We start from the raw sequence: 12,681 nt of genomic DNA, 5'->3' as shown, positions 1-12,681 counted from the left end.
CTACTATGGAGGATACTGACGCTTGGCAGATGGACCAGGGTATAAGAAAGAAAACTTCACCAGCCATGGGTGAAGTCAGTAAGCAGCTCTCCTCCATGGTTTGTTCTTGCTTGATTTCCTGCCTTGACTTCCCTCAGTGATAGATTGTGGTGAGAAATCCTAACTTCCTTTCCTGAGCAAGCTGGTTTTTGGTCAGTGTTTTTATCACAACAACAGAAAGAAAACTAGGACAAATATTTTGCTTAGAATAGGAAACTTGGTTCAAGAAAATTATATAGGGGCATGTACTAGGATGTAACGTGCATTATCATTCGGCTCTTTCTATTTCATCATTTGGTGTTTATTACCCTGAGTCCTATGATGCTATGTAAAAATGGCATAAAATACTATATCTCTAATCACAATTTTTGTTACTTTTATAATTTGACAATTTGAAGCAATATAGAGGTTGGGTTAATTAGTCTTAGAAAAGATAGATATGTTTTTAAATGTAAATGTTTTAAGATAATTAAACTTGTTTCCATATAGCTATAGATAGGAACACAAATCAAAACATACCTCTCTTGAAGAGAAAGAAAGCTAGCGCATGGAATGGATGAGTGGAATTATCAAGACTGGAGTCAGCTTGCAATAAAAGATCTTTAAAGCCGGGTAGTGGTGGCGCACGCCTTTAATCCCAGCACTCGGGAAGCAGAGGCAGGCGGATTTCTGAGTTCAAGGTCAGCCTGGTCTACAGAGTGAGTTCCAGGACAGCCAGGGCTATACAGAGAAACCCTGTCTCAAAACAAAACAAAACAAAAAAACAACAACAACAACAAAAATCTTTAAAATTAGTAACCTAATTATTTGATACTTCAAATCTTTACCTGAATAATTCATATGTACATTAACTAAGATAATGTACTTCATTGCTGAGTTCCACTATGAGTCATGTGTAAGACAGTCTTCAGTGAGATAAAAGAACGAGCCAATCAATGCCTGAATGATCTCAAAGGTTATAAATTTGCATGCCAAATCTCAGGGAGCATCTAAGAAAGACCTTTCTAATACTAAGCCCCTACTTCCTATGTAGGGTTAATACTCATTTTCCAGGAATGTCTACTTCTCTAGATCTCCAAACACTTTATTCCTATTTTCTCTCCAGCACATATATTCTATCTTATTCCACCATAATTTGTGTCTGTGTACCCTCTCCCTTACTACACTATGAATTTGGGGGTCTGCATAAATATTTATTGAAGAAACATTTATGTATTATTAAACTTTTCTGGATAGCATTGAGTTATCATCCTGAACCCAGTAATTGAATCAAAGCATCCTAGAGCACAGCAATGCTCCACAAGGTGACAATGACGTGGGAAGATGTACATTCTACCCTACATGACCTGAGGCTTCCATGTGTTTAAAAACTTTGCTGTTAAATGTTGATGATAGCTCCAAGAGGATCCTGATGTACTTTACAGTGTACACAAGCAACTAAAATATCACTTTCATCCGTTACATGAAAACTGCTTATCTAGAAACCACTTAAAGCATTTTTACACACTATATATATATATATATATATATATATATATATATATATCACATATGTTCTATCTTCTGAAATTCAGAAGTGCTCTATGCAAGAAAGGCTATCTTAAGCTTACCAGCATTTGTGAGGCAAAGAAACATAACATACTGAATTTTTTTTCACTACTATGAACATTTTGCTTACTCGTTTAAAAGTGGGTCAAGAAAAGCCTGTGATGTCACTAGAAATACTCTACAGTATCTAACTTGGCAATATGTCTTAACTATGACCAAGGATAGCATTACAACCTTAGAGTTACTTGCTAGAAAATTTGTGCGAGGGCAAGGGAAACTCCCCGAGGCTTTGCTAGAACATCAAAAGAAAAACATTTGCCATTAATGCACTTCAATCAATCTGTCCTTGATTGTCTAATAGTTTTTTTTTTTCAAAATGAATTTCAAGAACATATCCCATTTAAACAAAAGATTTTCAACTACATAGAAAACGGATGCTAAAATGTTAGTCAGAGCTAGCCATGGTAAATAAATGCTAACAGTATGCAACTAAAGTTGGCTGGCTATACAGAGGGTTGGGGAGTTGATGAGTGACATAAAGGTGCTTTGAATCTTCTCAAAATGGGAGTGAGATAAACTGAGGTGAGATACTCTCATAGAAGAAGATCCAGTGCATGGCCACAGGTCTGTTTCCCAGAGGCTGAGCATTTTAAATGAATGTCTTAAGGCAGAAAAATTCCAGCTCAACTTATCTTCTCATAAAGATTTTCCCCTCAGACATAAATGAGGAGAAAAAGCAAATTCGATTATGGAATTTACGGCACACGTGGTTACATGGATGATGTTCACCTGAGGAAATACCTCCAAAGAAGAACAAGCTTTGCTAAGAGGACGTATTCCTGTATAGGAATGGCACTAACGATCATAATGTTACATGGGTCTTGAAATTGGATTTCATTTTGGTTTAAAAAAAAAAAAGTTCTCACTGAAAAGAAAATGCAAATAAAAGTATCAGTTAAAATTTAAAGCAAATGTTATCATGGTAGTCAAGAGGAAAGGAAAATTTCAGGGAGGAAAAAGAATTAACAGTGGAAGTGAAATTCAAAACTGACGCTAAAACATTAAGAACCAATCTGGTTACTTGTCATCTAGACAGAAATACAGCTTTGCCTCTCTACCTGACAAATTTCCATATGGTTTCATTTAATAATGATTATTTCAGGGATAACATAACAGAGGTATCAAATACTAAAAGGTATCTTCAGAGGTGGACAAGGTAGAGGAATATTGCACCCTACTGCCCCGTGGTAGTCCACAAAGCCCTGCGACCTTCAAACCTATGGGACAGACTGCCTTGTCACTTGACTCCTTGCAAGAGGGTCTAGGTTTTCCATGATTAGCTGTGTGCAGGCACACTTTCCCTCCCTGCCATCTGTAAATTTCCAGTAATCCAAGCAATAATCTTTTAAAAATAGCATTTCAACACATGACTCTCTACAGTGTCAGAAGTAAAAATTTTGGAGCTAAAAAAATGCTGAATACTTTTAATATAAATATAAGCTGTGTGTGGTGGCTCACACCTTGAATCTTAGCACTTCTGAGGCCAGCCTCGTTTACTAGTGAGTTCCAGGCCAGCCAAAGCTTGCATATTAAGTCCCTATCTTCAAAATAAGAACAACAAACAAATTGTGTGTGTGTGTGTGTGTGTGTGTGTGTGTGTGTGTGTGTGTGTGTGTGTTTCCCCGATGCTCTATAACACAGGCCAGCATATTTTTTTTCTATAAAATGCAGAGCAGTTAGCATTTTAGGCTGTGGCTACTACAAGCAACTCAGACTTCTACTTGTATCCTTTATTAATAACCCTGTAAAACTATAGAAAGTATTCATAGCTCTTACATTCAGTTTAGTCCGACTTTACCAAATACCTCTCCATAAGAGAAAGAGACCTGAGTTCATTCCTCTGGAACCTTCTATGTATCTTAGGTTTCACTGTATACAAATGATATTATAATTTTCAAATATTTAAAACAAGCATAACATTATAACAACCTGTAACAATTTGCGTCTTTTACAGGGGAATTTCTCATAATACATTCTTAGTGTGTGTTCACTTTTTAAAAAAAAAACTTTTATGTTAGTATTTAAATATTTTTAAGTGTGGCCTGGAGAGGTGGCTCAGTGGTTAAGAACACTGACTGTTCTTCCAGAGGTCCTGAGTTCAATTCCAAGCAACCACATGGTGGCTCACAACCATCTGTAATGGGATCTTATGCCCTCTTCTGGTGCATCTGAAGAGAGCTATTTACTTACATAAAATAAATACATTAATTAAAAAAACAAAACAACAACAAATGTATATATATGTATGTATATGTGTATATATGTGTGTGTGTGTGTGTGTGTGTGTGTGTGTGTTTCCCCGATGCTCTATAACACAGGCCAGCATATTTTTTTTCTATAAAATGCAGAGCAGTTAGCATTTTAGGCTGTGGCTACTACAAGCAACTCAGACTTCTACTTGTATCCTTTATTAATAACCCTGTAAAACTATAGAAAGTATTCATAGCTCTTACATTCAGTTTAGTCCGACTTTACCAAATACCTCTCCATAAGAGAAAGAGACCTGAGTTCATTCCTCTGGAACCTTCTATGTATCTTAGGTTTCACTGTATACAAATGATATTATAATTTTCAAATATTTAAAACAAGCATAACATTATAACAACCTGTAACAATTTGCGTCTTTTACAGGGGAATTTCTCATAATACATTCTTAGTGTGTGTTCACTTTTTAAAAAAAAACTTTTATGTTAGTATTTAAATATTTTTAAGTGTGGCCTGGAGAGGTGGCTCAGTGGTTAAGAACACTGACTGTTCTTCCAGAGGTCCTGAGTTCAATTCCAAGCAACCACATGGTGGCTCACAACCATCTGTAATGGGATCTTATGCCCTCTTCTGGTGCATCTGAAGAGAGCTATTTACTTACATAAAATAAATACATTAATTAAAAAAACAAAACAACAACAAATGTATATATATGTATGTATATGTGTATATATATTTGTGTGTGTATGTGTATAGTAAAATGGCATAACCCGATTAAGCCTGTCTTATTAAAAGTAGATTTAATAACTGATTTTATCCCAGTGAAGTCCTCACATACAGCAACCTTCTGTCTCGTGGCTTTACATAACAATACTGTCAGTTATACCAGAGGAATAACTTACGCTCCTCTCCGCAGCCTCCTCCGCCTTTCTTTTTCTCTTGCCTTTCTTGTTTCTTCATCCTCTGGCTCCGGTTCTGGGTCATCCTCATTGATGACATCTCTGGTCCGTTTCCTCTTTGGTCTCAAACTCTCTCTTCTAGGTAGTTTATCTTCTTCTTCTTCACCTGAACACAGCAGTTGACACATCAGAAATTGCTAGTTTTCTCTCACTAACAAACAACTTCTTGCTTTTTAGTAACTGTGTCACAAACTGGTGATGGCAACCTTCAGTTTCCCCCATACACAAACAAACATACCTAACTTAATTTGCTTTGTGGTTCAAATATGTAAAAATGGAATCTCTGCATTACAATTAATCCTTACAGTTTCAGTCTTTATTTGTTAAGATAAAGCAATGATTTCAGCATACACTAAAAACAGGTTCAAGTTTGGAGGTTACCATCTAACAGGTAATAGTAAAATTATAAAGCACTGTGTATTTATTTATTACTTTTTCCTAGAACACAGACCAGGGCTCACAAGGAAATCTCTACAAACTAGAACAGTTTTAGAGAAATTGATAAAGATCCTTTATACTCTTCCCAGTTCAAATTATCCACCCTAGTTTTACTATTTTATTATTCATTTTAGGAGTTTGCTTAATGTGGCCAGGCTGTCACAAGCTAGTAGGTTCAATCCATTATCCTGCTTCAGTCAAATACCACACCTAACTAATTTTCATTGTTTACTCCAAATAATTCTTTCTTATTTTTCTAAAACTGTATTTTTATATCCTTTTAAAAATATATTGTTTCTATATTTACTTGATTGATCAATAAATTCCAAACGTTTGAGAAGAGTTAATGCAAGTCAATGAAACACTTGGAGATTGAAAAGGAAGAAGATGTCTTAACTTATTACATGAGACCCACACCACTGTTATATCCGAAATCATTTGCAAAATTTCACAACAAAACATTAGTTAAATATAGCAACAGAGTAAATGGACTATACACCGTACCCATAGCCAAGTAGGATTGATCAGTGAGATCTAAGGATGGTTCAAGATGCCAAAATCAAATAAGATGACACTGCTCCATTGCTACACTGACCAAATGAAGGACAAAGATTGCATGAATAGATGTAGAAAAGCACTGAACAAAACTGAACATGTAAAAGTTCATGTAAAAGCTTCTCACAGAATAAGATTAGCAAAAATCACCTCACCATAATAAAGGTCATGTATAAATACTACTAGTATGGTCAATAGTCGAGGGAAAAAAATACAAGTTTTCCCTCTTAAATACTGAATAAGCCAAAAAAAATCAATTTTTTTAAACAGTGTATTGAGAAGGCTGCACTAGAACCATCACACAGCAAAATGAAGAAAGAAGGAAAGGCTCTCAATCGAATAAACTGCCAGTTTACAGATGTGATAATCTTACATGTGGAAAAAACCACAAGACTCTGCAAACATGTTAGAATAAATAAGTGAATTTAGTAAAGAACCACAGAACTTACAAAATCTATATTGAGATATAAAGTTCAGTTGTCCGTTTTATACTAAGAATGAATGATCTAAAAGGGGGCTTAACAAGGCAATTGTACATAGAAGGGCCTGAAAAGGAACAAATTAGCTTTGAATAATTTACTGAGGAAGTCCAAAACTTTATATACACTAGAAAATTCTTTAAAAAGATTTAAAAAAAAACAGTTAATGATGACCCAAGTAGAAGGACATAGCACATCCATGTCTTGAGATATTGAGTATTATAAAAATGTCCATAGTAGTGTGCAATATTCAATGAAAACTCAAGAACAATCTCAATATCATTTTTTTCAATAGGAAATAAATTCAAAATATTCATATGAAATAATAAAAGGACTGAAAATAGAAAATGTTCATTATTTAAAAGAACACAACTCAGAATCCTGCAAACTACAATGCCAACTTCCCAGGCAAGATGCACTCAGTGGTACAATAATAGTATGACTCCTATGAATGCAACCAACTACTTCCTGGTTGGATTTGAGATACATTCCACAGGAGGGATTTCATGCCTTCTACTATATACCTGATCAAAACCCTGTGACTGGGAGGTCTTTGGTCCTTTAGGGATGTGGACCTACTACAGCTAATTTGCTTAACAGACATGTTGATAAACTGCTTAGTAAATATATCTGGCTGTACCCCTGGACTAATAGTGCTTTAACCTTGGCCAAATAAGCTTTGTTTGATTGATTGAGTGGTTGATTGATTGATTGATTGATTGATACAATAAGGAGTATGCAATGCAGAGACTCTTTAAGTGGTTAAAGTTCTGAGAATAAATGACTTTTGAGTACTCAGCCTTAAACAAATGAGACATCTATATTAAGCCCCTTTTAGGATCATGGAACACTGCAAATGAGAGGGACAAAAAGAATGTTAAGAGTCAGAGCATGGGAGGACGTGCTGTGAAAAAGCTTATTCCCAGACATGACGTGACTATTGTATCTATAAGCTCACAGCATCAGTGGCTACCTGCACATCCCACATGCATGGCATAGGGGCTCCTAAGTCCCAGTCCATCACTAAGGAACTATAGACAGTTACTTGTTAAATGGAGGATACTCGTTTATCTCAGGAACACGGCAACTAGTAATTTGTCCTGACCAAATAAATAACTGCTGACCTAGTCACATGCAGAGGACTCTAGCTATATGCAGCAGCTCACAATCAAAAATGGCATCAAAATAGGAGGTAGATGTTGACTGGAAGAAGAAGGACTTCATTAAAAGAAGGAAGAGAATAACCAAAGATAATGGGGAGAATGTGATCAAAACACATTAACTATCTGTGAAATTAGAAAAGAATAAATAAAAATCTAAAAGGAGTAAGAAATCTGTACCACACACTACCTAATGCCAAAATATAAATATTAAGTAATAAAACCAAAATGTTGACACACACACACACACACACATACAAAAATCAATGTACCCCAATAGTAGGGAACAGAGAACACCAAAGTAAACACAAATATATAGTCAAGTGATGCTCAAAAACATCTCGAATTACATAAAATAAGGTCACAACAATTAACACTAGAAAAACTAGGTCATTCTATGAAAAAGAAACTTAAACCCTAGTTGACACTATAAATAAATTTCAACTAAAAATGTATTAGATGTGATTTAAGACACAAAATTTCAGAATTCCGAAAATATATCCTGGAAAGGCTTTATAATATCGATTTTAGTAATGCTTTCTTGGATATAACATAAAAAGTCTAAGACATCAAAGAAAAAATCATAAGTAGGGCAGTTAGGAGCCAAGAGAGGAAGGTGCCCTTAAGGGCAAAGTCCTACATTCACACTACTTCAAGATCTCCTTTTCCTATGGGTTCAGCTAAAAACATTTGTGAGAAAAGCACTTTAGTGAACTAAAATGTTCTGTCTACCACCTGTAGGATCCCTGCTAAATGTGGCTAGAAATATTTTTGTCCAGCATTGTGACATTTTTAATATATGCCCATAAGCATTAACTGATCATGCCCAAGAATGTGTTGACTAATTTTCTTTCTTGATTTATAACCTTAGCCAGATCATGCTCCAGATTGCACATCATAAAACAAGGGTGCTCAGGAGGTACCACCTCTAAAGAGCTGTCTTACATCAATAGGTTTAGGTTCAGTGCCGGCATTAGAGCCTCAGGTTTTCTTGACTCAAAGAAGGCACTGCTTTTGCAATAACTCCAGTGCTCTTGTGGAAGCTGCAGGCAGTAAACCTGTCTCTATTCCTCTACCTTTGGGCCATGTTTACCTGCTTTGTACTCGTCAAGAAAAGAATCATTGTGTTTAGCCATAGGACTTCATCAAAGGAAAGCTTTTACATGGCTATGGAAACAGTTCACTAAAAGATAATCTACAGAATAGAATATATACTTGCAAACCATGTATCTTACAGAGGACTAATATCCAAAATGCATAAGGAATGCCTATGAATAAATAATAAAATAAAAATAAAAGTAATGGTCTATGCTTCAAAATTATTAAAGGCCTTTAATAGAGATGCTCAACATGTTTAATCATTAGAGAAATGAAACCCAAATCTGCTCTGAGTTATTGGTTCACTCATTAGGACAAGTATTATTAAAAATATATAGGAATTGATGGCAAGCATGTAAAGAAATTAGAACCCACGTGTCCTGATCAGGGGAAGGTAAAATGACACAGCCACCATGAAAAACATGAAATTCTTCAAATAGTAAATAGAAGTGTCTGGTGCTTAAGCATTGCCAACAGCAGGTATTTACCCAAAAGAACTAAACTGAGATCCTGAAAGGGGGATGTTATTCTATAGCCACTGATGTGTTATTCACCACAGCTGAGATATAGGAAGAGCAAAAATGGCTGTCAACAGAAACAGAATATGTATTATGTTCATATAATGGAATCCTCAGACTCTCAAATGCTGGGAATATTGCTGTATCTTACGTGTATGAACACTGAAGGTGCTACATCCAGTGACATAAACCACACACAGAAAGAAAATACTGCATGATTGCCCTTAGATGAAAAGCCTAAATTATTCAGGCTCAGAAGTAAATAATGAAATTGTGACTGCCAGGGGCTAGGAAGAGCCAGAAATGGCCTGTTTTTAGAAACAGACATAAAATTACAGATGCTAAAAAAATAAGTCCTAGGGATCTACTCTACAATGTAATGCTAGCGTAGTCTGCTGTTCATATTCTTGCATTTTATATCCATAGCCTCAATCAACCATGGGTTAAAAAACGTAGGAAAAAAAAAAAAAGCTGTCTTTACTGAATGTTTACTTTTTTTTCTTCACCATTATCCCCTAATACTATCTCAAGAGTGTTTACACCATCCTAGACATGATAAACCTAGAGATGATTTAAAATATAACACAGCTGTCCACAGGTAAGAAATTGCTACAACATTTTATAGAAAGCTCTTGAGCATCTACAGACTCGGAGTTTCTTTGGAACCCTGAAACCAATCCTAATAGGTATACCAGTAGCATGTTGCACACTTTGTGAAAACATTAACAGGATAAACCTCTTATTATATGTTCTTATAACAATAAAAATAAGTAAATAAAGATAAATGTAAGTGTAGTTTACCAGTTTAACCTAGTTAATATCTATAGACTAATCAATCTGCCGAACAAACATATATTCAGGGAACACTTCAATATCTACCAGAGTAAGTCCCATTCTGAGCTATAAACAAAAATCAGTGTGTATAAGAATTCTGCTGTTACACAGTGTGGTTTCAGTCTAAGTGGAACTAAGTTTTAAAACAGCTCCTTAGTATGTGAACTCTGTGAAGGTGGAAGATAGAAGGTCTTGGTGTCTCCCAGCTCCTTGAGCCGCTAATCCTGATGGGTCAGTTTGGAAGAACTGTGAGCGCCAGAACTCTTCTGCCAGGCTGGTGTGCATAAAACTCTGTCTGTGATTTTATATATACCATAAAGCTGGATGGGGAATAGGGGGAGCTCTAAATAAACTTGCTTGAAATATTCATGAAAAATCTATTCTACTAAATCTACATGATTTTACCATGGGTAACATATATACTATTCCAATTACCCGCTTTCGTAATTTATCTCGTTTCTAAAGCTCTATACTGTAAGCAGAGAATGTTTCAGGTTGTCTATTAAATGACATTTTTTAAACAGACTTGATTCTCATTTAAGCAATGACATTAAGGCATAGTAAGGCTCCAGGCTGCTTTCATTTGGGCGAGGGGACTGGGAGGGGTGAGGAGGTCTTAGTAATGCACCATTGGTGGTCTGCTTACTGTATCTGGGTATTAAAATGTCAGCCTGGTGCCCCTTAAATGAACTCTTCTTTAGATGCTATTTCATTTTTGGTTTAAAAAATTCAAAACATTTGCTCACATAATAGTCTTTTTAATAAGAGTGGCCTGAGTGCCTAGAAAGAGCTGAGCTTAGCCAAAGTGAAAACAATAGAGCAATTCACATAGACTGTCTAGGGACTGGGTATACAGGGCAGATGAACCCTTTTGTTTTAGTTGAGCCATCTGATCAACCCAAACATCCTGGTATATAATCACCTTGGACATGTTCAAACTAGAGAGAGAGGGGGGTGGGAGAGGTAGAGAGGGGGGAGAGGTAGAGAGGGGGGAGAGGTAGAGGGAGAGGTAGAGGGAGAGGGAGAGGGAGAGGGAGAGGGAGAGGGAGAGGGAGAGGGAGAGGGAGAGGGAGAGGGAGAGGGAGAGGGAGAGGGAGAGGGAGAGGGAGAGGGAGAGGGAGAGGGAGAACAGTAGACTGGAATTCACTATATAGTCAACTCTAGCTTTTAACTCAGAGATTCAGCTGCCTCTGCTCACCAAGCCTAGCACAAAATAGATGATTTTATACTTCATTGCAAGCCAATTCATTTTGCCATCAACCAAGGCTTCCCCCAAAGAAAATAGAACAGAAATGGAAGAGAAAATGTTAAACATAATAGTGAACAACTTAAAAGGTGTGTGTGTGCGTGTGTGTGTGTGTGCGTGTGTGTGTGTGTGTGTGTGCACATGTATATGTGCATATTCAGGCTGTGCATGTACCTGCTGAGTAAAGATTCTCATCAGTGATCAATGAGACTAGAAAAAATCATGCCCACACATTCTTGTGATTTTATAAAGTAGTTCAAGGAACAAGATGGCAGGGGCATTCCCTCCCATGCACAGGGACCTCTTCCTAAGCAGCCCACCCTTGCTTACTTGAGCTTTCCTCTGTATCCTCTTCTTTCTCCTCCACTTGGATTTGCACTGTTGAAGAAAGGAGACATGGGCAGCAATTACTTGAATGCATGTGTAACTGTCAATAACATCCTATACCTCAATCACTCTCATCATAACATTTTTGTGCAGGTAAGAACACATTTTTTTTTCCTAGAGATGGAGAGATTGCTCAGAAGTTAAGGGTCCTTTTTGTTCTTACAGGGGGTCCAAGATTCTACTCCCAGCACCCACATGGCAGCTTACAACTGTCTGTAATTTCATCTCCAGGGGATCTGATATTCTCTCCTGGCTGTCAAACACACCAGACACACAAGAGGTACACATACATACATACACACAAAACCTTCATACACACAAAATAAAAAAATAAATATTTTAAAAACATTTTTCTATTTACATTTTGGAAACTACTGTTTTACCTGATTGTATGATAAATATAAAATATCCAAATATTACAAAATATTTGACTTAAAAAAAATTCAAGTGTTTAACATAAATGATGGAGGAAGCTAGGACTTGGTAACCCAGTACCCACCAGGCCAAGTTCCCCAGACTACTGCCGTTTACTATTTGGTGTTTCCTCAGACTCTCACGGATATAAACTGACACACAATTACAGAACTAAAAACACACCCAGAATAACAGCACTCAGGAAAATGGGGCAGGAAGACCATGTGTTCAAGGCCAGCCTGGGTTACATAGCAGACCCTATCTCAAAAACCTAAAACAAACCAAGGTATCAGAGTCTGCACAAGTAGGCCACTTGTGGATATAACAGCTTCCTTTTTTCTATACATAACTATAACCAAATTTATTATTTTAAAAGAGAATAATTCATTCTAACCTATTTTGCCAAAAATCAAAACTACAAAAAATCCTGTATAAACATGATCAAAGTTGGATCTTTCCAATTTTAGTTACAAATATGTGCCTTATATCAGTGCAGCTAAATGTCCCTGCATGTGATCCATGTGTCCATGACCCATGACTTTAACATTCAAGACTTCTGTTTATTCTGTACCCAAACTCAATGCAGCCTAAAAATGTTGCTCCATTTTTGTAAGGGAATATATAATGGTTTTATAACAGTTTTAGAAGTGTAATTATATGTTGAAAGTGTGAGATTTGGCAGAATCTTCCTAATATTAACCCCTAATGTTAAACTTGAATTCATAACTTCAGGCATCACCA

At 36.3% G+C, this 12,681-nt stretch overlaps 1 protein-coding gene across 1 annotated transcript in view; it reads right to left on the bottom strand.

Moving 5' to 3' along the window:
* Positions 1 to 11,560, bottom strand: part of Tmc1 (transmembrane channel like 1) — a 120,331-nt gene extending 108,771 nt beyond the window's left edge. The window contains exons 1-2 of the mRNA XM_021152462.1: positions 11,470 to 11,560; positions 4,755 to 4,917 (exon numbers count right to left, since the gene is read on the bottom strand). Coding sequence (XP_021008121.1) covers positions 4,755 to 4,917; positions 11,470 to 11,560 — 254 coding nt within the window. The remainder of the gene's footprint in view (positions 1 to 4,754; positions 4,918 to 11,469) is intronic.
* Positions 11,561 to 12,681: the final 1,121 nt, after the last annotated feature.

This window comes from Mus caroli, unplaced genomic scaffold (genome assembly GCF_978045245.1).
Source record: "Mus caroli unplaced genomic scaffold, Mus_caroli_1 scaffold_20, whole genome shotgun sequence".
NCBI classification, from domain to species: domain Eukaryota; kingdom Metazoa; phylum Chordata; class Mammalia; order Rodentia; family Muridae; genus Mus; species Mus caroli.
Note: the sequence above shows the minus strand (reverse complement) of the source record. Positions and strands in the feature narration are given on the sequence as shown.